The following is a 26,902-nucleotide window of genomic DNA, read 5'->3' on the forward strand; positions in this document are numbered from 1 at the left end:
TTGGTTTCCAAATGAAATACAAAACTTGCTCTCATCTGAAAAGAGGACTTTGGAACACTGGGCAACAGTCCAGTTCTTCTTCTCCTTAGCCCAGGTAAGACGCCTCTGACGTTGTCTGTGGTTCAGGAGTGGCTTAACAAGAGGAATACGACAACTGTAGCCAAATTCCTTGACACGTCTGTGTGTGGTGGCTCTTGATGCCTTGACCCCAGCCTCAGTCCATTCCTTGTGAAGTTCACCCAAATTCTTGAATCGATTTTGCTTGACAATCATAAGGCTGTGGTTCTCTCGGTTGGTTGTGCATCTTTTTCTTCCAAACTTTTTCCTTCCACTCAACTTTCTGTTAACATGCTTGGATACAGCACTCTGTGAACAGCCAGCTTCTTTGGCAATGAATGTTTGTGGCTTACCCTCCTTGTGAAGGGTGTCAATGATTGTCTTCTGGACAACTGTCAGATCAGCAGTCTTCCCCATGATTGTGTAGCCTAGTGAACCAAACTGAGAGACCATTTTGAAGGCTCAGGAAACCTTTGCAGGTGTTTTGAGTTGATTAGCTGATTGGCATGTCACCATATTCTAATTTTTTGAGATAGTGAATTGGCGGGTTTCTGTTAAATGTGAGCCAAAATCATCACAATTAAAAGAACCAAAGACTTAAACTTCTTCAGTCTGTGTGCACTGAATTTATTTAATACACGAGTTTCACAATTTGAGTTGAATTACTGAAATAAATGAACTTTTCCACGACATTCTAATTTATTGAGATGCACCTGTATAGGATATTAAAATGAATAGATGTCTATTTTTCCAGCCTGTTGTATTAGTATTTATCACCCCTCATTTATTTTAGATACAGTTCCTATATATTTTTATTTACACAGGGCAAATATACTATTTATTAAATCTACTTTTATTACGCATCCTATTTTAATGTCTGGAAAACCAGACTTTTAAATATTACATTTTATAAATGCAGTGACTGGAATTGTTTGGTTGAAGGGGGTACCAAACTGTGAATACATGTTTACTCATTAGCTTCTACTCAGCTGACAAGCAATGAAAGTAATAGTAAGTACGTGATTAGCTAGTTAGCTATAAGCTCGTTGTCACAGAGAGTAAAAGATGGACATTATTTACTTTCCAGCATTGTGTCTCACCAACTAGGCAACAGTGAAGCGTGAAATCAACACTCACCACACACAATCCACCACCGCACCATTGTCTGTTGAGCTGCAAAAAGATGCTCTGATGTTTACCTTTCAATCTGCAACATTACTGACTGCATTGACAAACTATAGCCGGCTAACAGCAAACAGATGTGATAAACATGAATGACATGGTTGTCAGGGACAGGGTTAATGTTATATTAGTTTTTTTAAATGATGGGGTCATTTTTTAATAACTTTCCATTATGTATTTCACAAACTAGTTAGCAATTTAACGAGAAGAGATGGCTCAAATCTGCACCGTTTAACTCCGCTCTGTCTGCAGAGCCACCCACAGCACAGCTCTGTAAACAATGGAGTCGGAGCTCACTCTGCTGGACAAACTACGCAATGACAACAATTCTAAAGCATTGTTTTCTGCATTATGTTCTGAAAAAAAAGTTTTCATATCGGCGCATATTGGTAAAATATACGCCGATACCGATATATCGGTGAAAGGCTAATATCGGCTGATAATATCGGCCGGGTGCTAATTGTCAGTAACCTGCCTGAAAAACCCTGTTTCTTCAATTCTCTCAGTCTCAGCTGAAGCTGCTCCATCTTCTTCCTCCATTTCTCAGACAGAATGTGTACCGGGTACATGTGACATGAATAGAATGAGGTGAGCATTTCTTGTCACGCGGTGCTTTTGCGTTACCGCGATACAAACGATAATCCAAAATGTCTACCGGTTTATAATGTATACCGGTATATCGCCCACCCCTAATTTGAACTATAAAAAAGCTTGAAATACACTAGGGACTTATAGTCCCTAAAAAAAGATGGAGACTTGGCTGTGTTACAATACTGCATATAAAAATACATTATTAAAGAAAAACACTATCGACATCTATCGGCATAGATTTTTTCTGATAACCGATAGTTCCAAAAAGCAATTATTAGCACCGATTAATTGGTAAAACCGATATATCTGTCTACCTCTAGTGTAGTGTGTACTTGGTTTTAGGGATAGGGACCAATAAGGTGATGGGGAGTCAGATTTCGGCACAACAAATCTTATGACGATGTGTTGACGACAAATGGAAAATTCTTTTAATATGTTACTTCCTGTGTTTTTCTCACTTATTTCTTCTTTATTTGCGATTCATAATTTCTTAAACGTATGATAATGAGGCAGCTGTCAAAGCATGTTCTCAAATGTAAAGATACAAAATACACTAGTAAATGTGACTATAAATACAGAAATGTAAAAAATAAAGCAGAAAAGCTTAAAGGTGTTAATACAGAAATGTTTAAATTCTGACATTTATTTTTAATGTTGACAGGTCTGGTCATCACTACCACACAGTGATTGTGAATCCACTCCCAAAGCAATTCACCAATAAATGCTTTGAATATTCCTGTCATCTTTGAATTGAAGAAGAGTTTCCAGAAGAGCAGGACAAACTTCAAGTGTGTCAACAGTTTCTGACATACTGCTGCAAAGATGGATTGTATTAAAGAGGAGAGAGAGGACATGGGTTATCCAGAACCACACAAAGTGAAAAATGAAGATACCGAGGAACAAATAGGTTTGTGTCCATTCTTGATTATTTATTAATAACTGATGATGTGTGATTTATCTCAGAAACATCTGGGATTTTCACTCATAAGTCTTAAGCAGCATCTTAAAATAACGACCTCTCAATTTGTATTACTTTATGCTTCATTCCTGCCCAAAAATACATTTTCACTTTCTACATTAGCTTTGACTTTTAATGTTATCATGTAGTTCTCTTCAAGGATCTGTCTACTGTAGGATCTGAGTGGGCTGGAGTTGTACACGCTACACAAAACACTAGAAGTTGACGGAGAAGTCAACGGACGCCCGTTTTCTAGTTTGATGTTCTTTACAGCTGCTCATCATCAGTAACTGTATATAACAGTGTTTCCAGCACCACTATTCACCGGCAGTGCTCCATCTACAGAACCAAGCTCAAATATTACCCGAGTTGTGCGCTTGAAGTCTGTTATTAGTTTAAAGGGCCGTGTTCTACTAAATAAAACAAAGACAACAAGCCTTTATGTTGTGTTTTGTTCGCTGGCTGCACGCAAAAACAAACATGCATCGCGGCCAGTGTTGTCTAATTCATGAGCAAATGACTCTTACTAGGGATGCACCGATATGGAATTTCTGAGCCGATAACCGATAACTCACAGTTCATTGTGTCCGATACCGATATTTATAAAAAAATAAAAAGTTTAAATTTGTCATCCTTCAACCTGGAACTGCTTGCTAATTTATTAAAAGCTTCTCATTTTAAAATAGGTGTCATTTAAAAGCTTGGAATTTGGACTGCTGTTTAAGGTTTGACGGATGTAACGTGAACTGTAAATGTGCCTATATTATAGATGTATGATGATTTAAATGAGAAATAAATAATAATTCACTTGCAAAAATTATGGTGCCCATTTATATAGGTGTTTATGGTAATCCTGATGATTCGCTCACAGAGAGAGAATAATGAACTTCCAACAGCTGTAATAATGCATTAAACCAAAATGAGACGATAAACTGCATGTAACGAATATTAAACAACAAACCACACAAAACAAAGCTAATTTCTGTATACATAGTGTATTATTAGTGCCAGCAGCCAGACTGCGAGTGCAGCGGTGGTTTGTGTGTGTTATGAACGTGCGTGCTTGTGCTTATGCGTGTTTCATTCACAGACGCTTGCTATGGCGCTTTAGAGACAGTTCCACAGTATAACTATTTGAATGTGCCATTTTAGGTTGTGCTTGGACTTGTTTTAATCACAATGCTGTGATGTAAGTAATGATGTGCTATTTCCCACATTCTGTTTATGTTTCATGAAGTAATAAGTGAAAATGATAGCCTCCAAGTAACATATGTACATGTTTGTCGCGTTTCGTTTATTGCCTCATGAAACAAACAGAATATGGGAAATGCCATCAGTACTTACAGCAGATGACTACAACCAGCCACAAAACAACGTAACAAGGTGCAGAGATGTTGAAATAATCCTCACAGAGCAACATAAGTTTGGCTCTGACTCACACAGACACGCTGCGTATGCGCACGCACACTGTGGCTTGAGAGTGCCCAAGTATCTGCCTGAAGGAAAGAAGCCGCAGGCAGTCCAAGAATTTCAGCCGCAAGTATATAAACCATAACAAATTATCGGCGAAAATATTGGCAGCAATTCAATTATTGGCGTTATAATATTTAGATTTTCCCAGTTATCGGCCAGTAATATATCGGCCGCCTAACTCTTATGCCTGTTTCACATTGCAAGCGTGAGCAGCGCATATGCGAAGCTACAGTGCAACTGCAGCGTAACTACAGCAGGAGACTTGCAAGGGCTTTCACACTGGAAGTGCTTATTTACAATGTTACAGCCGTGGCTCTATACAGAAAATAAAGTAATTTGTATCTACCTACTTTAAATATTTCCTTTGTTAATGACCACAATGTATAAACTGGTTATAAGGAGTGGAAGATTAAGAAGTATTACAAACATCATTGTCATGAAATCTAATTAACATGATGCTGATGTAACCTAATGTGCTATGTTAGAATTCTTTCATCTAGTGGCAGCAATAAGCTCTGATCCTTACAAACATCATCATTAGTAAGAAACTAGTTTTGTGCATAAGAGGGAGGGGGAGGGCGACGAGCAATAGGATGGTGATCACTCGGTTTGGCTCGACTACTCTTTATAATATAGTCAGAAATAAGTAATTATGTACAACCATTAAACAGCAGTATCTCTTTGTTCAAAGATCAGCCAAAGCTTTTAAGTGTTGAATACTTTCTTCTTTTGAATAAGGACGCACTCCCAAAAAAAAGTTAAGTTACCATCTCTACCAAAAGACGAAGCAGCTTCTATGCGTTTTTCTTTGTTATTTAGTCCTTACACAGTATGTTTTGGGTCATAGTGCACTTTGTTTCCTCACACTCTTGTGTCTTGTGTTATCCGTCATCAATACAAGAATGAGTTAAAGGTGCTTTAGGCGATTTTATCTGTTTTGGAATTTCCACCAGGCTAACTGTTAAATTAGCCATGCCACAGATGAACTTGGTGACTGTTGTATTGGAGCGATTCAGGGGCATGGGTTCCCTTGAAGCCTTGTCTATACTTTCGCCTGGCACCGCAGCACATCCTGATCGCAAAGCTCTCGGCGGCCCGAGGCATTTATACTCGACATGCACGACAGTTGCACTCTTCTCCAAACGACAGAGGGCAGTGCAGAGAATATATTAGCTAATCCAGCAAGAAACAGCAGTGAAAAAGCACTTTGCTGATCTTTGTATTTACCTAGCTAGGTATTATAATTATAATTTATGTTCACGAGGTGAACACATATGCAAGAGGTGAACAAAACGAAGAACCAGCAGTAGGATAGTCTGTCTGTGGCTAAACTCAAGCACTCAAGTTTACCATTAAGATACTAGTTTTATATTTTAGAGACTAGACAAGAATTTGACTTTTACATTTGAAATATTTGTATGAACTTTACATGTTTTTTATTTTACTTAACACAGTATAAAATAAACAAAAGGTGTTCAGTTATATATTAATGAAACCAAATGTTGGTGTATTGTTTAGACCTTGTGCACAAAAGGTAGTGGATAAATAAGCATACTTGTCTTTCTGAACAAAAACAACTGAAAGCTGCAACAGGTAATTTCACAGTGAAAACATTGCCCTTAATATATACTCTGCCTCAAAAGTACAGTTATATCTCCCCTGGATTACCCTGCTCCAATTCGTGCAATCGGACCAATGTATTACGTGCGCACCGCTCGGAAAGTTAAAAAAATTGCCATGTACACGACCGTGCGAAACGAAGCCTTGGCGACAGCCACGATGATGTCACTTTATGCACTCGAACCCTCGCGAACAAGCAGCTGCATCGAGTATAAAGCAGGCTTGAGCCATCGCCGTCTGACCAGGAGCATTTCGCGATAGCAGGATACCGTACTGGTACTTAAAAAAAGCATATAAGGGCTGCCCTTCAAACCTGCACAATGATTGACAGGCAGAAAGTCTTTTGATTTGCTAACAAACAATCTGACAGTGACCCGCTCCTGATGGAGATTGCCAAATGGATGGCTTGTTTGAGGTCCCTGGTTTAGAGTTTATAAAAAATAGTGTAAAAGACAAAAATCCAGTGAGTGGCAACACCATAATATCATAATGTTAGTAAGAAAAGTCAGAAGAGAATGGACAGACTGATTCAAGCTGACAGGAGGGCAACAGTCATTAAAATACCCATGCTACAACTGTGTAATACAGAAGAGCTTCTCTGAAGGCACAACACTGTATACCTTGAAGTAGATGAGCTACAGCAGCAGAAGACCACATTGACTTGAATAATATTGGGACAGATAAAGGAAAGATACTTAAAAAGAATTGCGCTTGTATCATCATAACCTTAAATTTATCCAACAGATTTTATGCCATCAACATGAGAATGATAGAATTACCTTTTAACCCTGATGGGCATTATCAAGTAATTTTGAAGTCGAGCAACCCATAAAAAAATTAGTAATCCACTACTCAAAAATTAAAATTTAAGTAAAAAATATCAAATATGGCATGTACGTGAAATTTATATTTTGTTTTTATTCACACATTGTACCAAGAACGGTTTCAAAATAAGCTAAATTCACGTCTCGGCTACGACTGTAACCTTGGTTCCCTGAAATGAGGGAATGAGACGTTGCATCAGTAGTTGATGCTGTGGGAACTCCTAGGAGTGACCATCTCTAACTTGTAAATTCTCTGTATCTACTGATTCACATGCACAACCACTAGGGTAGTTGAAAGGCATTGACAGTCTCCCCTTCATATTGAAAAATGCAAAGGAAAAGAGAGAACTAAATGATCACGTATGGTTTGGAAATATAAAAGTGACACTCCATACAGGAATATATACGGAAGCCTCCAACCATGGAATAAAAAAGCAGACTCATTTAATGACATCAATGAGCTCATGTTTTGCATGACAGGCATCAGTCCTTTCGACATATATGATGGTGTTGGCATTTACACTCATTTACATTTACGAGAGAGAAAATAAAACTTACTTTTAAGCGGCTCTTCAGCATGAAACCATTCTAACGTTTCCGTTTTTAGGGTGCGTCGCCCGGTGTCAAGTTTCAACACATTCAAAATATATATATAAAGGATATTAAAATGAATAAATGTCTATTTTTCCAGCCTGTTGTATTAGTATGTATCGCCCCTCATTTATTTTAGATACAGTTCCTATGTATTTTTATTTACACTGGGCAAATATACTATTTATTAAATCTACTTTTATTACTCATCCTATTTTAATGTCTGGAAAACCAGACACTGGGGTAGTTGAAAGGCATTGACAGTCTCCCCTTCATATTGAAAATGCAAAGGAAAAGAGAGAACTAAGTGATCATGTATGGTTTGTAAATATAAAAGTGACACTCCATACAGGATAGTGAAACATTGTACAGTAATACCGAGGTGGGATAAGAGTTCAGAATGGTCAGTAAACAACAGATTTATTAAAATTTTACTCTTCATATCTAGAAGAGTCAAGGAACGGCAGGTCATGAGACCAACGGCCAATTCAAAATGACATCAGACCTCAAGGCAATAGACATACAGAAATCAATTCTCCTTTAACCTGGGAAGAGAGTTAAAAACATCCAAGTTATAAAATCTGGCAAAGGTATTAGGGGAAGCCCAGCCTGCAGCCAGACAGATGTACTCTGAGGACACACCCTTTGCTGAAGTCCAATGGGAAGCAGTGCTCTTGTTCCAATAGGCCTTAATCCCCATGTGACACCTCACGCCCTGCGGATCATAGACGAGTGCAATGGCATCGACAACAATGAGAAAACCTTTGCTTGGAAACTGCCAAACCTTTATAATGGCCTCCAAAGCAGACAAAGAGCTGATCTGTAAGCCTAAATTGACTTGTACGATCAACGTACATGCATAACACTCTCACGGGACAAGGCATGTGTATTCTCTGCCCCTTGTCCGATTCAAATGGAGGAGAAGAGAAAGCTTAAAAGGTTACCACCTGAGCTCTGAAGGGAGTGGACATAACCTTGGGCACATAATCTTCTCTAGGCTCAAGAATGGCTTTTGACAAGCCGAGTCCGAATTCCAAGCAAGAATTATGGACCGACAGGGCTTGAAGTTTCCAAACACGTTTGACCAAAGCCAAAGCAAGTAACTGCGCAGTCTTCAAAGAGGGCATGGGCAAGCTTACAACGTAATTGTATGATGCACGCAGATCATCAGGGTCATACTGGACAGGCAAAGCTGCTTTAGACGGAGAAGAGGCGAGACTCAACGCCCAAGCCGGCAACAGATCATCCTCAAACTCTCCATGCTCTATATCCTGTCCTCTTGCCGTCCCTCGGGATCTGTAAAAGGAGTATGGCAGAAGGAGAGGGGAGCGGCTTCGGCTTTCAGAATGAATGCAAGCAAAGAGTGAAGTGTTTAAAGTTTCATGTGATAACGATGAACACAATCAATCTCAGCAAGCGCTGAGTCAGTGTGGGCTCAGCCCTGGCAATAACAGTGCTCGTAATGAACAAGTCAAGCTGCTTGATATAGAGGAGAGGAGGCACGCAAGGTTGGGCCAGCGACAAATCCTCAAATCTCCATGCTCTATTCCCGTCCTCACGGGAATGGTTGTGCCGTAGGAGGAGTATAGTGGAAGGATAGGTGAACGGCTTCGGCTTTCAGAATGAAAGGGAGCCAAGAGCAAAGCGTCTTGAGTTTCATGCATTCAACAAGCGCCACTTATAAGAAACAAGGCTCGTGCCCATCAGACAGGGATATTTCGCTCACAAGTTGGAAAACATTTGCGAAACAACATCTTGAAAGAGACGTCATTAAGCAAACAGCTCTTTTATGTGCTTTACACTCAATAAAACATACAAAGCACTCCTAGGATGAGTTCCTGTAGCGTCAGCTACTCACGCAGTGTCAAAGTAACCAATTTGAAAGGGGACTTTGCATTTCTGTGTAAAAATTGAAATGAACAATATGCATTAATTCAATTCTCAATGCATTAATGACTTAATTATAACTGCAAGGTTTGGTGAGGCATTCAGAAGGAATGATTCAGCGTTTAATCAACCTCTGCCATTTATACTGGGGTTTACTATAATTTTCTGTTATTTTCACATTTGTTGCTCTTTAACTTTTTTTTTTAATCTATTTAATGTGTTTCAGACTTGATGAAAGTGAAAAAGGAAAATGAAGAACTGAATGAAGTGGAGGAGAAACATCAGCATCAGAAATCTCCTAATGTCACACCTGGAGAGAGATCATTTAGTTGCTCACAGACTGAACAGAATTCCTCACAACAAACAAAGGATCATATAAGAATTAACAATGCTAAGAACGTTTACACATGCCCTCAGTGTGGAGAGAATTTCACTCGTAAAACATTTTTTACGAGTCACGCAAGGATTCACGCTAAAGATAAGCCTATCGCATGCCTCCAGTGTGGAATGAGATTCAAATTTGAAGTACACCTTAAAACTCACATGAGAATTCACAGTGGAGAGAGGCCTTTCATATGCCCTCACTGCGGAAAGGGTTTCTTTTTTTTTAAATTTCTTGAAAATCATATGCTCTGTGAGCATCCTGGAGCAAAGTCCTTAAACTGTGATGAGTGTGCTAAAAATGCTATCGTGCCATCAAATGAAAAGCCCCATTTGTGTTCCATATGCGGAAAAAGTTTTTTTTGCTTGCACCGTTTTAAAGAGCACCAGGAAATCCACAGTGGGAAAACTCATGTGTGCCCTGAGTGTGGCGATGCTTTTGCAAAAGCTGGCAATTTGAAGATGCACCAAAAAATCCATAATCCAGAAAAAACATACACCTGCTCACACTGTGGAAAGAGTTTCACTCATTCAGTAGCCCTAAAAATACATGAGAAAGAGCATACTGAAGAGAAGCCTTCAAGTGTGAAGAGTTACACCCTGTCGACTCATTTCAAAAAGCATTCTGGAAAAAAGTCACAGTGAGCAAAGGTCATCTTCAGGTCAAATGCTTTATCTAAGTCAGCGTTTCCCAACCACTGTGCCGCGGCACACTAGTGGAAAATTAGTGTGCCGTGGAAAATTATCAAATTCCACAAAATAAATAAATGCATGAAAAAAAAAATTATTTCAGGGATCCAAACTCCTCACCTTTCGGAGAAATTCGCCATTTTGAAACCATAATCGGTCACTTTTGTGATTGTGAAGAGCAATAATTAATGTGCAAAAGTGACTGATATTAAGGGTCTTTCACATGACTCGCATTAGAGCTGCAGAATACACTGAAGTCTATGAAGTGACGTCACTTTACACCAAAGTGTTTTTCACACACACGTTTTTGCTTCACCAATAATGTCTTTGAGAGTACTAAGCAACAAGAAATATTTAAAAACTGTCCAAATTTGTGAAGAGACATTGAATGTCATATAATTTCTTTTAATTAAATATTACCTTATCGTTTGCGAATATCAGAGACCCCAGATATTGAACTAATTTAAATTCACCAAGGAAACGCTTAGACCTAAACATAAACAAGTCCTTTTATTACTTTCTGCTATCAAAGCAACTGCAAGCTTTTTTCTTTCTTCCAAATACATGTTTTCAATGTTTATTGTGCACACCTCCCGCTTTTTTACATGGCAAACTCATAAAATTGCCCGTCTGTGACGTTTTCTGCAACTCTTGTCATGTGGAGGGCAATGCGCCGCTTGACACTGGCGTTGAACGGAGCGTTGACACCTCGACTCAACTCGTGAAATGTGCTTTACAATGATGAAAGAACATTATTGAAACTCAAAATGATTATTATTTGTCTATTATTGTGGTCTTTTCTGGTAAAAGCCATGCTCAGCAGTTTAAATAGGCTACTGTAGTAAAATGATACCGTAGATCTGCTTTGTGTTTATAATTCTTATACTGAAGTCAGTTGATTTGTAGCCATGCAAGTTTTAATATTGGAGAAGGTAAGGACGTTATTGAAACTCACTATTAGACTATTATTGTTGTCTTTTTGGATGAAAAATGCTCAGACTGAAGGAAGACTATAGATCTGCTTTGTTCTTTTAATGCTTAAACACTATAAAGTCTCTTGGTAAATTTCAGTCATGAACGACTCAAAATGATTCACTGACTCACTCATACTTGATGCTCATTTGTCGTCACCTAGTGACATTCCCAGAAGGGGTCACTCAACTAATCAGTTAATAAAATTGAACAAATTTGTGAAACAGAAGCAAGCCTCACCAAAATACTCTTTATTTTGCAGCTAATTCTGCACAATTGTAAACTTGAATAAACTTGAATCACTTAAATAGCTGGAATTGGTGCTTTTAGCTTATTCTTTAAAAACAATATCCCCAGAAATTTTTTTTGTGGACCAGTGATTGTCTTACCTTTTTCGCCCCTCATGAGTTTGCATCCCTGTCATTTGTTGTGGCATTGCAAGAACAAATCTACAAATTAGAAAAGAAGCAAATTTGTTGTTTTTTCAGTACCCATTTAGCGCTCTTGCCACCTGTGACCTCACACAGCGTAGCCTACCTATGTGACTTGTTTTTTTGCATAGCCGAATTTCAAACATTACAAGTAAACACGCTACTAAGATGGACAGAAAACATGGACAAGTTCTTGAAAAGGACAGATATTGACGATGGTTAGCCTATGTGGGATAGTGGTGTGCCGTAGAATTTTTTAGTCGTAAAAAGCGTGCCGTGGCAGAAAAAAGGTTGGGAAACACTGGTCTAAGTTTCTTCAAAGAGATGCTGTTCTAAAACATGATGAGTAGTAATAGTAATACAAATGTACTAATAGAAATGTCTTTTATCTGACAACTTTATAAGTTGTTATATACAGCGTTGTAAGTAATTGTCATGTATTGCTTCCAGGGTTTTCACGATCTTGGAAAATCTGAAATTAGGTTATTTAAAAATTTGTGATTTACAGGCCTGCAAAGGAAGTACAGCAAATTATTAGTCATGTTAATTTCTACATTGAGCTGCATCCAGATCGCATGCAGTTTTTTTTTTTTTTTTTTGTTTTGTCTTTTTGGAGACTTTTGTGCTCAAATACACACAGTATGTGTTTAATGTTTTTTTTTTTTTTTTTTTTTTTTTCAGTTTTGATCGTTCTGAGCAATGTTATTAGGATTTTTGACCCATATTTGTGCCCCGGTGTCAATAATAGTTACCCCACCAGTGGCCCCCCTAAATAAAACGTCAATGCATAATGAATGCATATTTTTTTGCTTTAAGTTTGATATTTGTTGAATATTTCCTACCTTTGGTGAACGATGCTGATATTTTAGCATTTATGGATTTGGCAGACACAAAATACTTTTTGAAAGTTGGCATGTGGTGTGCCATGCCATACTCCAGCTATTGCTTTTTAAATAGCGTTTTCTAATTTTTGTATAATTATTATGTATGCAGCTTTTATGTCCTCATAGTTATTGAGATGCAACACGGAATACTATTTGTATTTTTTAATATAATTTGTTACACTGCAGGACCATTTAAAATCAATATATTTAATGTTTAAAGATAAAAAGTGTACAAGACCTGTACACATCCCTTGTACTGCACACTGCATTAAATTTACTTAATCATTTAATCTCGGTTGTTATTCTAAAGAACATGGCAACATGGCTTAAAGTTTGTGGGCAAACCTCAAATGTTATGGTGTATTAACTCACCATAAAACACTTGTCATTTTCATCATTGTTACTCAATTTTGGTTGGTAAACCCCCTACAAGCACCCCCCATTTAAAAGGGTCTAGAATCGCCACTGATCTCGGCACCTTTAAAGTGAACAGCACCAAAACCATCTCAAGAGCTGGTCTGAGAACATTTCGCTTTCACCTTGGGGTCTTGTTTGCTAATATCGTGCTTTGCGAACACAAAGTGCTTCAGGCTAACTTTATTTTTTCCATTGCCAAGCATGTTTGGCCCTGACAGGTTACCGTACACAGGAAATGATAAGGTGCAGAGGAAAGATCCACTTATACTGTTTCTATGGAGATGACAGAGCGAGGAGCATATGAAAACTATGTAAACTTCACACAAAACAATCTCAAGGGTCTTTCTTTAGTGTTATGTGCAAACAAAGACTCGAGGGTTTTGCCTTGAAATGCTGCATGAAAGTTACAAAATTATGACTGAAATATACTGGATTATTGTATTCTATGAATTGATGTAGCCCAAGGCTGTCTATATATAATAAATATTAATCCTGATCAACCTTATTTTTGTTGTTAATATGCTCTTTATTCATTTTAAGGTCATTAAATGTATTTTAGAATTATTCTCATATGTTAATATGTAGAGTTTATTGCACTCTTAACATTAAATATAGCCCTAATAAGAATGAGTATCATCAATTTTATGTTTTAAAAATTGGGCCTGGGTTTCATAAAAACAACACAGTGTGAATGTAAAATGGTCTGAAACCCTGTTACAAGTAAAGTGGGTCAAATAGAGATCTGAGTCCACTTTCAAAGCCACAGACAATGTGAATGCAAAGAGAACTGGGTCCTTTTTCACTCAGTTCCCTTAAAGAGGCCTGAGTTTGGTTCTTTTAAAGAGGACAGAGGTAAAGATAGTTTAAAGTTGGATATTCAATGCATATTCATGCTGTCAAACCTCAATAGCTTTCAAGCCAGTTGAGCCACAGACTCAATTGGCAAATAAGTGTCATGATGAAAAAATTGTGCACAATGTTGCACAGGTCTTATTTTCAGGAGTCCGACATTAATTCGCTTTCCAAAGCTAATAAACGTGAAAATGTAAGCAGCATTCCATATACCTAGTTGAATTAGTTAGGGAGCGTAAACAAAGTACTAACTTTTTTACATTTGAATTTCATTAGCTCCTTGGTCATGTGATCTTCTGACGTCAACCAAGCTTCAAAATGTACACTGAATTCCCTTCTATATTGCACACCCTTTAGTTTGTCCATTTCCATCTCACATGATTTTAAATGAAAACATTTTAACTTTCCAATTTCAGTTGCTCTTTGGTCATGTGACCTTCAACCATCAAATCAGGTACAAAATGTTCTCTGACTACCCTTCTATATTGCACACCCTTGAGTTTGTCCAATTTCATCTTACACTATTTGAACTTTCAATGTTTTTCATTGTTTCAGTTTCAAAAGCTCTCTGGTCATGTGACTTACCACCCTGAAACAAGCTATAGATGGTCCACTTACTATGCTTTCATATCGCACACTCTTGTTTGTCTACTTTCATCACACTATTAGACTTAAATCCGCAAGCATGAGACACAGTAGGTGTGGACATTGCACAGTGGACACCCACACTCAGAAGTAATTTTGGGGGGGAAGTAAACTGACTGACTGTTAACTGTAACTGCAGCTATGTTTCCATCAACATTTTTTATGCACATTTTGTGATATCGCATAAAAACTGCTGGATGGAAACACCAAGATGCGGAAAAAAATTCCAAAATACGCATAAAAAATGTATACGCTCGCTTGAGGTGGATACATTTTTTTATTCCATAAGAAGAAATGCACATAAACCATGATGGAAACACCTTTACTGAATAAACTCCTATTGAATTTATTAGGAATAAAAATAAAAATAATCAAAAGGTCATGTGACTGAATAACTCGTTCATAACTGGACTAACCAGTGGGCCAATCATCGCATCTGAAATAATGCTCTGGTCATCCTGAAATAACGTGTCTAGAAAATCCAAAGCCTACAAAGAGTTTGCAGAGCAAATAAGTCGAAAACAAACTTGAACTGTACGGAAGAGAAGGTTTATTGACCCTTTTGTATAAAATATCATATAGATCTGCACAGTCATAAGGATGGATGAACGCACGTATACAGTCCTTCTACAATTTGTCTACACTCCAAGAACCATGACAGCCCTCTATCTGTAGACGCCCCAGATCCATGGCAACCAAAATTCCCATATACATAGCCTTCTTCCCAAAGACACCCGTCAGGAAGGATGGCAAAGACCCCAAGGTAGAGACCCCTGCAGAAATACTGTAATATTCCCCCCGGACATCCCCCCCCCCCCCCCCCCCCCCCACCCGACACAAACACGCATTACAGTGGTCTCTTACAATTATAGCAAAAAATTAGAAACAAACTAAAAAAAAATACTTTCAAAAAGCAAGAGTGCACATACACATCAAACTAAAAATCAAAAATCCCTCTCCACTGCCCCTCCCCAAGAACCCTCCAAAAAATCCAAATATCCACCCCACTTCCTATTAAACAAATCCCACTTTCCTAACCTTCTGAAGATTGCCTCCTCAAATGCCGCAACCTCGCTCATCTCCCCGCACCACTCCCGAAACGAGGGTGCCCCAGCCGTCTTCCACCCCCTGAGTATTATTCGCCTGGCCACCATAACTCTGGCTAGGACCCAACCTCTCAAGTGGCTATCCCCAAAATGTATGACTTCCCCATCACCCAAAATGTAGAGTCTGGGGCAAAATGAAAACCTTGTGTCCAACACATCACACATAAATCCCTGAATATTTAACCAAAATTCCTGTATTTTAACACATCCCCAAAACACGTGGGTTGTGTCCCTGTCTTCTGATTGGCATCGCCAGCAGGTGGGTGTGTCTTTAAGACCAAGTCTATACAATCTAGAGGGGGTCCAATATAATCGATTAAAAATCTTAAATTGCATCAGACGCACCCTCGAATCTCTAGATGTAGACTTGACGTTTTTTTTAATCTTAGCCCACACTCCCTCCTCCAATACCAAATTTAAATCTCTCTCCCATAATCTCTTGAGAGAAGTTGAAGCTCCATCCTCCAGACTCTGAATTAACAGGGAGTAATATACTGATGCTTCATGACCTTTTCCAAAAGCAGTAATCACCACTTCTAGAGTATCTGCCCTTTTAGGGGGGGTGTATGTTACTCCCAAAAATAGTATAAAGCAGGTAGCGCAGCTGTAAGTAACTGAAGAACTGAGATCTAGGAATCCTGAAATGTTGGACCAAATTTTCAAACGATCTCAACCCACCACTCTCATATAGGTCACCGAGTGTATTAACACCCCTCTCAATCCACTCCGACCAACAGAAAGGGGACTCACCAATACGCAACTTTGGGTTTAGCCATATGCTTGAGGTAACATTTAAATAAATGTCTGAATTAAACACTTTGGACACTTTTGTCCATAGCGCGTGCAGATGTGAGATAATGGGGTGCGACTTAACTTCTCCAATTAGTTTAATAGAAAGGCTTTGTAATAGTAAAATAGGGGCAATAACTTTCTGTTCAATTCCAAACCAGGGAGGGGCTCTCTCAGGTGGAAGTGACCAATGAGCTAAATGTCTGAGACCGAACGCATAATAATAAAACAAAATCTTGGGTAGACCTAGCCCACCTTTGTCAATCGGCCTATGTAACTTGTTGCAATGTAAACTGGGACGCTTTCCATTCCAAATGAAGGACTTCGCTATACTATCAAATTGCTTAAAATAAGAGAGGGGGAAATCTACAGGAAGAGATTGTAGTAGGTAGTTGAATTTTGGAACACAATTCATTTTAATAACATTAACCTTCCCAATCATCGATAAATGTAATGAAGCCCACCTGTCCACATCATTCGAAAAACTTTTTATTAAAGGGTCAAAATGAACTCGAACTAAATCAGACAAATTTGCTGGGAATAAAATTCCCAAATACTTAATTCCCTGTTTGGCCACTGGAAGGGGCCCGGCTGGAAAGCCGTTACTGGACAGTAGGCTGTCAAAGCCAAAGCTTCGGATTTAGACCAATTGATTCTGTATCCTGAGTACTTGGAAAATGAATTCATAATTCTGTGGAGGCAAGGCATAGATCTAGTAGGGTCAGAGACGAATAATAAAATATCATCTGCGTAAAGCAAAAGCTTATGCGCCATACCTCTCGCAATCACCCCTGGAAAATCCTCCTCCTTTCTTATCACGGCTGCTAATGGTTCCAGGGCAAGACAGAACAATAATGGGGAAAGAGGGCAACCCTGCCAGGTGCCCCTATTCAGAGTAAAATAATATGAAATTAGTCCATTTGTTTATACCGCAGCTACAGGGTGTCTATAAAGTAGCTTAATCCAACCAATAAAAGAGCCCATACATTTCCAAAATCTTAAAAAGATAATCCCATTCTACCATATCAAAGACCTTTTCAGCGTCAGGTGAGATGGCAGCGACCGGAGATTGTTCATTCGCTACTGACAACATGATATTGATGAAACGCCTAATGTTATCAGAAGAGCTACGGCCTCGAATAAATCCCACCTGATCTATATGTATAAGAGATGTCATAACTTAATCAATTAGCCAGAATTTCTGACAACATTTTTACATCTAACTGGATCAGACGGTAACTTTTACACTTGCTTGGATCTTCGTCCTTTTTAAGAATCAGACTGATCCGGGCTTGTGTCATGGTTGGTGGGAGCTTTCCATTCTTTAATGATTCAGTATAAACTTCTAACAAAAGTGGAGCCAGTTCTGTAGCATAAGATTTGAAAAACTCAGCCCCGGAGCCTTGCCTGTAGGCAGGGCCTTAATAACCTCGCCAACCTCCTCCAAGTTTATCTCAGAATCAAGATAATTTTTTTGCTCAGTTGTCAGTTTAGGGAGATCTAATGGTTCCACAAAGTTTCTAATATCTTCATCAGTAGACCAAGATGTGGAACTATAGAGATCAGAGTAGAATTCTTTAAAAGCATTATTAATATCAATGGCTGAGGTAAATATTTCACCACCAGCAGATTTCACTGAGGGAATGGAAGAAAAAGACTCTCTCTGCTTTATATATCTAGCCAAAAGTTTTCCTGCTTTGTCCCCCGACTCAAAGTATGACTGTCTTGCCCTGAATAGCCAAAACTCCACTTTCCGCCACAAAATAGTATTATATCTGTATTTCAATCGGGTCAATTCTCTGAGGCCATCAGATGACAAACGATGCTTCAGCTCTGCCTCTGCATTTTTAATATTTCCTTCCAACTCCACAAGTTCTCGTGCTTTGGATTTTTTGGTGAATGAGGAATACTGTATGATCCGACCCCTAAGAACCGCCTTAAGTGCCTCCCAAGCCACGCCCACAGAGGATACTGAGGACCAGTTGGTCTCCATATAAACATTGATTTCTGTCTTTAACATTTGTTGGAAATCAGAATTTTGCAAAAGGGACACATTAAGGCGCCAACTATATGATTTATTTTTATCTGTATATGGCAACACCTCTAAACTCACCAGGGCATGACCTGTAACTTAGATATTTCCAATTGAGCAATCAACAACAGATGAAATGAGGGATTTGGATATTTAAAAAAAATCTTTTCTAGAATAAATCTTATGGACTGATGAAAAAAATGTATAGTCCTTACCAGATGGGTTCAAAAGTCTCCAAGTATTTTACACATCCTGTGAAGCATCAGTGTTGCTCTAGGGGGTTTACACACTTTTGCTTCAATGTGATCAAGGACTGAGTCCATCAAAAGATTAAAGTCTCCTCCCAATATTATATCATGAGGGGTGCCAGCGGTTTGCAGCATCCCTTCAAGATCTATAAAAAAGCCCTGATCATCAGCGTTAGGTGCGTAAATATTAGCCAAAACAAACCTTTGCCCTTGAATTTCAGCTAAAACAATAATGACTCTCCCTAATTTATCTTTAGTCTGTTTGAGGCATTTTAATTGTAAATGTTTATTAATCAATATAATGACTCCCTTGCTCTTACTTGAGCCAGCACTAAAAAAAACATGTCCACCCCGTATCTTCCCAAATTTATCAGCTTCCTGCGGGGAGAGATGTGTTTACTGAAGCAACACTATATCATATTTCTTACGTTTAAGAAAAGTAATAATCTTCCTTCTTTTTATGGGGTGCCCCAACCCATTTACATTCCATGTGGAGAGAGATAGTACACTCATATTAACATTTGACATTTTGATATAGTAGAAAAAATAAATTGTGTGTCAAAAACAAAATTATACAGACCACATTCCCATTAGTGACACAATCAAACCCCGAACTTCCCCCCGAACAAAACAAACAGAAAAAAGAAAAACGTGCACATTAACCCCACACATGAAAGCGCCAACTGGCGACAATCCCTCTAAACTCAAAAGGTCCATAAACGCCCACGAGCCCCAAACAAATTTGTGAGGCAAAATTACATAACAGAAAATACTTTGTAAAATAAACCCCAGCCAATAGAAAGAATGAACACAAAGAATGTGTAGATTCATTCACTGAAATGTCTCAAAGGTGTGATCCTCCACCAAACAAATTCCAGCCGATATAAAACCATTCAGGTTCCTTGGACAGACAAACGAATGTTCAGTGAGCCGGTTGTTATGAGTTCAGCGGATGACGTAATCATTCCAATGTCCCGTAAAAATATTCAACAAAACAAACTCCAGCCATTAGGAGGAATAAGTACGAGGAACGAACAGATTAATCCACAGCTGTTCCAAAGGAGTGTTATTCAATAGAACAAGCTCCAGCCGCTAGGCGGAACCAATACAAAAAGAAACAAAACCGGCATCCCGGTTCCCCAGATGGTTGAGTCAATTCACTCGGAGGCCGCGTAAAAGTATATACCATGACTTACACAATCCGTCAACTTTATAAAAGGCATCCTTTGTGTGAGCATGTAGATATGTCCACTCTCACACTGGCCGGGAACTTCAGTGCAAAAGTAATCTTTCATCAATGCAAAGGTTTCTTTAAGGTAAAATGTTATTCACAAAACAAACTCCAGCCGCTCGGCAGAGCCAACGCAAAAAGAAAAAAGAAACCAAAATGATGCCCAGCTTCCTCAAAAGCCAGAGTAAGTACAGCGAGTTGACCCACTCACATGAGAAACACCCAATGGTTTACTCACCCATTGATTCAATAAAAGACATTGTCTGATTGGGACATGTAAATACTTTGCGACCATCCTTAGTTTCTATTCTCAGTTTGGCCAGAAACATCAGATCAAAAGTGACCTTTCGCTGATGTAAGTGTCGCTTACATTCCTTGAACCGATCGCATTTCTCTCTTGTCGAACTCGCAAAGTCCGTGAACAAGAAATATTATGATTCTTCCAAGAAAGCTTTCCTTTTCTCCTTGCCTGGCGCAACACAATATCTTTATCGGATGATCTCAGAAATCTGGCCAGAATCGATTGGGGCCTATCTCCCTCAGCAAATCTGTGAGCTGGGACTCTGTGAGCTCGCTCGATTTCCAGCTTGTGGCCTGTTATGTCGAGCAGACTCGGGAAAAGCTTGTCTAGGAATTTCACCATATCTCTGCCCTCCTCATGCTCAGGAATTCCAACAATTCGAATGTTAGTCCTGCGGCTTCTATTCTCAAGATCTTCAAGCTTTTCAAGGAGATGTTCCAAATCAACTTTGGTCGCAGGAAGATTACCGGTTAATTCCCTCTCCGAAAATTCCAGACAATCAATTTGTCTCTCAACATCAGTCACTCTTGTAACTAACTCAGAGAATTTCCATCGCCGTAATCGATCGACGTATTACAGCGAGATCCTCCAAGTCAGCAAGAACCTTCATCAACATCACCGACATGTTGGACAACTGACGCTGGATCACCTCTCCCGCCGCACCATCCAAATCGAGTCCCCGGTCTGTAGGCCTGTCAGGGCTTTCATCCTGAGCACATAAGTGTCTTTTAATGTCTCCAGAGCCCGAGGATTTTGACTTCTTTGCCATGTTTTGCCTCAAAGAGCAAATGTGTAACTGGGTGTATTAAATTTCACCAAATTATAACATGAAAATAATAAAAAATTTAGCAAAGTGCACAGAGCTCATCGCTCACATGTCTGCTTCTTGCATGGCGTCACGTGACCTTGCTCACTCATTTATTAATAAATTCAGTGTGTCAAAGTTTCAGATTTGCATCACTAAAAATAAAAAAATCATGTCGGCGCGCATTGGCACACGGGAGCATAAGCACAAAAATGTTTGTCCGCATGCTTGTCAGTTGACGTACGCATAAGAACATTTTCATGTCAGTTTCTGCCTTTATAGGATCAGTGATTATCTGGGGGTGCTTCAGCAAGGCTGGAATAGGGCAGATTTGTCTTTGTGAAGGACGCATGAATCAAATACAAGGTTATCCTGAAAGAAACTTGCTTCTTTCTGCTCTGACAATGTTCCCCAACTTTGAGGATTGTTTTTTCCAGCAGGACAATGCTCCATGCCACACAGCCAGGTCAGTCAAGGTGTGGATGGAGGACCACCAGATCAAGACCCTGTCATGGCAAACCCAATCTGCAGACCTGAACCCCATTGAAAACCTCTGGAATGTGATTAAGTGGAAGATGAGGAAGAAGAAGCCATCAAACAAAGCTGAGCTGATTGATATTTTTGCGTGAGGAGTGATAAAGTCACCCAAGAGCAATGTGAAAGACTGGTAGAGGGCATGCCAAGACACATGAAAGCAGTGATTGAAAATCAGCCAAATATTGATTTCTGAACTCTTCCTAAGTTAAAACATTAGTATTGTGTTGTTTAAAAATGAATATGAACTTGTTTTCTTTGCATTATTCGAGGTCTGAAAACACTGTATTTTTGTTATTTCGACCAGTTGTCATATTCTACAAATAAATGCTCTAAATGGAAAAAAAATTGTATTTGAAATTTGGGAGAAATATTGTCAGTACTTTATAGAATAAAATTTTTTATTTTATTTTACTCAAACACATATATACACCTATAAATAGTAAATCCAGAGAAACTGATAATTTTGCATTGGTCTCTTAATTTTTTCCAGAGCTGTGTGTGTGTGTGTGTGTGTGTGTGTGTGTATATATATATATATATATATATATATATATATATATATATAACCCACATCTCAGAATAGCATTCTGAGATGATATTCTTTTCACCAAAATTGTACAGAGCGTTTATCTGAGTTACCGTAGACTTTGTCAGTTCAAACCAGTCTGGTCATTCTCTGTTGACCTCTCTCATCAACAAGTCATTTCCATCAGCTGAACTGCCGCTCACTGGATGTTTTTTGTTTTTGGCACCATTCTGAGTAAATTCTAGAGACAGTTGTGTGTGAAAATCCCAGGAGATCAGCAGTTACAGAAATACTCAAACCAGCCCATCAGGCACCAACAATCATCCATGCGATTATCTAATCAGCCAATCATGTGGCAGCAGTGCAGTGCATAATATCAGGCAGATATGGGTCAGGAGCTTCAGTTAATGTTCACATCAACCATCAGAATGGGGGAAAAAATGTGATCTCAGTGATTTGGACCGTGGCATAATTGATAATTCTCTCATCATTTACTCACCTTTATGCTGTCTTTAACTTGCATATTTTTTTCTTCTGTTGAACACAAACACAGATATTTTTATAGATGTATGATAAGTTTGTCAATACAATGTAAGTCAATGAGGTCCAAAATTTTCAAGCTCTAACAAGGACATAAAGGCAGCATAAAGGTAAACCATATGACTCCAGTTGTTTAATCCATGTATTCTTAAGCCATACAATTGTTTTTTGTGAGAATCAGACACTCTGCATCAAACGCAAAGAAGTGTAATCGAGCTTCTCTCATGAATGCGGCATGTGCAAAGGTGAATGCTGATGTCAAGATTTATAATGACAAAGGAGTTACATTTTGGTCTGTTTCTCACCCAAAACTGAATCGCTTCAGAAGTCGTGGATTAAACCACTCGAGTATGGATTACCTTTATGCTGCCTTTATGTCCTATTTGGAGCTTTTGAGTGTTGGACCCCTTTGACTTGCACTGTATGCACACATTATACATCTATGAAAATACTTTAATTTGTGTTCTGTAGAAGAAAGTCATATGAGTTAGAGACGGCATAATAACATGTCCTAACCAGATGCAACGCAAAAAGATTCCAGCGACAAGCATTCTGTCTGTCCACACCAGATGCGAAACGACACTGCGATATTAATACATTTAAATTATGATAAATTAAAATTAAATCAGAAAAGTCAGGTGGAACAATCTATTTATTGAACGCAACTCGTTTTTTTCACTGTAACCACGTATGGAATAAAGTCATGAGCACTGCTTTTATAGTCCATTATAACTGAATGGAAAAGAGTAGCTTGAATATTCTGCAAAAACTATTTTTTTGTGCTCCATAGAAGAAAGTCATGAGTATTGTAAGTAACATGTGGGTGAGTAGATTGTGACTGATATGTGAAAAACTGATATCTGTAAAAGGTTTATAAATGTATAATAAACAGACTTAAAATTAATCTATCGACAAGACTGAGTAACTGCCACTCTATAAGCTTTCCACTCACAAATGCATCCATATGTTGTTCTAACTAGACATTTCGAGACATTTTAAATACACTATACTTATCTAAACTTTATTGTATGTAAAGTCTTTGGACAAACACAAAAGCACACATGCACATCAAACAAAATAGGTTTACAGTCTTGAGAAATCCAACTCATTTCCGGGAATTTCTTTGTTTGAACAGTTCGTTTGAATAAACTAGTGACTCGGTTTCTTTGAACCAGTTCGTCAGTTCTTTAACATCATCACATGTTCAGACTTAAAGTCCCGCAACGTTTCACATACTTTAAATGCATTTAATGTCAGTGTGGACAAATAGCTGTTTTTAACATTTGAGCTCCAAGGATTGTAATACTCACTGGTTTTTGACTCATTTGAGTCAGAACCAAAAGACCAAATCAGTGAATTGTTGACTCGAGAAGTGCTCTGACCAGATCAGTCCAATTCTTGTTTCAATGAAACATCTTCAGAGCTCTCGAGAGAGCCTCTCCAAACAACCCAATATTGTGACCCAGCAAGTTTAACCTAACAACTGGAAAACTGAATCTACCCAACAGTATTACAAATGTGTTAAAATAACCCAAAACAATGACCCAACAGACTCAACCCAGCATTCTGGGTTCAATAATAACCCAGCTAAATTTAGAGTGTAGCATCACTTTTATATACATTAAGACAAACCCTTCTACTGTATTTGCACACAGTTTATATTACCTGCAAATGACAATGGGCTGCCTGCACCCTTCCTCATTGGCTTGATATTAGAGTGCATTCACAACAAGCCCCCCACAGACTACTTACAAAATGCAACAATACATTATAGGGTAACTTTTTCTGTTGAAAATAGTTATTTGATGCATTAACTACTATTTATAACTTAACATAAAAATTCCAACGTCTTTTGTGTTACACCAAAATGTAGAACATTCATACCACAACTGCACGTTGATACTGTATATATTTTTCTATGCAATGTTAAACTTACATTTTGATAGCATTTTGTATTTCTAAGTGATGTAAAAGGTATTGAAATAGTGATTAATTAACTTTAATGTCATTACAGAAAACATGCAAACTATTAAGTTTATCACACATTAGAAACAGAGCATGTCATGAAACTGACAATGGGAAGGAAAATATTGATGATGGCCAAAGATTCATTCAACACTATAACAAACTTCACACAGGGAGGTAAGGAGGACACAGGAAACTTGGAACTTGAACTCAAAGGAAGGACTTTTTCTTCAGAGCACACTAGCACTTACAGCTTCATATTAATCAATAGCTGTTCAGCTTCACAATAAACTGGTAATCATTCAGCTTCACAGACGTCATTTTAGACCCAGACTGACTCTCTGTCGGTGGCGTGGTCTCCTATATCCTGCTCTCCCCAAGCTCACTGCAATTAGAAACAGGTGTTAATCATAATCTGGCTCAGGTGTATGCACCCTTACCGCTTTCTCTCCAGGCATACGCTCGACCATGCCCCCGCTGCCACAAACACCAACTCTATGATTACTCTGGAGACAGAGGGACCGAAGGTGAGGCAGAGACTCAGGACAGGAAAAATGACAGACAAGCACAAAGTGATGAAGAGTACTCCAGTGACAGAGGGACCAAAGCTCAGGCAGAGACTCAGGACAGGAAAGATGTCAGACAAGCACAAAGTGATGAAGAGTACTCTGGAGACAGAGGGACTGAAGGTGAAGCAGAGACTCAGGACAGGAAAGATGTCAGACAAGCACAAAGTGATGAAAAGTACTCTGGAGACAGAGGGACCGAAAGTGAGGCAGAGACTCAGGACAGGAAAGATGTCAGACAAGCAAAAAGTGATGAAGAGTACACAGGAAACAGAGAGACAGTGAGTGCAGCTAAAAGAATGACCAGACCAGGGGCAAAGTCATTTTCCATTTCTATTAAGATGGACAGGTGGAAAAAAAAATAAAGCCCTTACCAGGTACCTCAAATCTACAGCAACCATGGACAGATGTGCTTTATTCAGAATTTAATAAGGTAAATCCATGCTGCACCTTGGCATTCAAATATCAGCATATCAAAGCTAGTCACAGCTGGAAAAAGCCTCACCTTACTTCTGTGCCTTGGCCACCTGCACCTTTCAGTCGTGTAAAACAAAATACGTGTTTAGACGACAAAAAAGGCCTAGCAAATACAGCAAATTTGTCAATATCATGGTATTCAGATTTGGTGAGGTAACACACCAACAAAGTGAGAGAAGATGTAGGCCTGTAAGTTATAATCTCAGAGGTGCAGTAGCAAAGGCATTTCAAAAAGGTGTCCACAATTACCACTACAGACAGTTAAAAAAACACACATAATGAGGAGATTTGATGCTAGAGCTCATGCTTGAACAAAAGGGTTTGAAGGAGTGTGCCACAACTTCAGCTACTACATCGGCACACATGAAGCACCTCCAAATCGAGGCGTTTGGTGTTCACTTGTACACAGAAGAGGGTTTGAAGATTCTCTGAAAGTACAGTCTAGTGACTCTTCATCTTGATGCCACTGGTGGGGTTGTGTCTAAGATTAGCAATCTAAGTAAAAGGGTTCTGTACTATGCTCTGGTTCTGCCCAGAATGTGCAAGGATAAGCCACCCCTCACCATATCAGAGATAAGTTCTCAGCACTCCATCCCAAGCATAACCTTTTGGTTAATGGAGCAGTCCACAAGGTTTCACAAATGACAAGCTGCAAGGTGAGACAGGTGGAGACTGATTTCAGCTGGGTGCTGATTGGAAGTGTATTGTTGTCATTTAACAAAGAGAGCATCACTTCTTATCTAAACAGAGCCCACAGCATAGTTTTCTTGGAGGAAAAAGAAGATTGTGAAGACTTCACAGTGCTCCATCTGTGCTCTGCCCACATCCTTAAAGCTGTCACCCAGGAATTTGGGAAGAAAACAAATGACAAAAGGCTCAAAGAGCATGCAACATTTTACTTTGCCTTGTTGCACAACAGCACTTCTTTCTTAGAGGCACTCGATGTCTTTAGACAAATGTGTGTGCTTTTCAAATCACAACATAAAAGTCATCTTGTGGTTGATTCACAAAAGTGATCAACCACTTTTGTGGTTAGGTTAGGTGAGAGCTGAAACATTTGCAGTGTCATCTGTAGGAGACACAGAAAGGGCCTGAAAATAAGTTTTTCTGCCCTGGGATAATCAATGTTTTAATGGACACTTACATGGCCATTTTCCCCCTATGGAGTGGGATACTGCTGGGTGACCTTTTAAGATATTGTAATGAGGCTAACACAACATTGCAACCAGTGAAATCACGGGACACCAACTGCTATGTGGAACAGTGATTCTGGATCCTGAAGCATTCAATTTAGCAGAAGTAGTAGTTCTTCTGTCCAGCTGAA

General features: G+C 38.9%; 1 protein-coding gene across 9 annotated transcripts in view; it reads left to right on the plus strand.

Annotated features, from left to right (window-relative positions):
- The window catches only part of LOC127440881 (gastrula zinc finger protein XlCGF7.1-like), a 108,681-nt gene that overhangs the window by 8,413 nt on the left and 73,366 nt on the right, over positions 1–26,902 (plus strand). For 3 of the 9 annotated variants that reach the window (XM_051697940.1, XM_051697943.1, XM_051697942.1), the window contains 2 exons: positions 2,492–2,737; positions 9,410–13,459. The exons of 4 other annotated variants lie outside the window; for them this stretch is intronic. In XM_051697940.1, the coding sequence (XP_051553900.1) occupies positions 2,653–2,737; positions 9,410–10,209 (885 nt within the window). In that variant the 5' untranslated portion in view covers positions 2,492–2,652 and the 3' untranslated portion in view covers positions 10,210–13,459. Of the gene's footprint in view, positions 1–2,491; positions 2,738–9,409; positions 13,460–26,902 lie in introns of those variants that run through there. 2 more of the 9 variants (XM_051697947.1, XM_051697956.1) reach the window with 1 other exon arrangement.

This window comes from Myxocyprinus asiaticus, chromosome 5, assembly GCF_019703515.2.
Source record: "Myxocyprinus asiaticus isolate MX2 ecotype Aquarium Trade chromosome 5, UBuf_Myxa_2, whole genome shotgun sequence".
Taxonomy (NCBI): Eukaryota; Metazoa; Chordata; class Actinopteri; order Cypriniformes; family Catostomidae; genus Myxocyprinus; species Myxocyprinus asiaticus.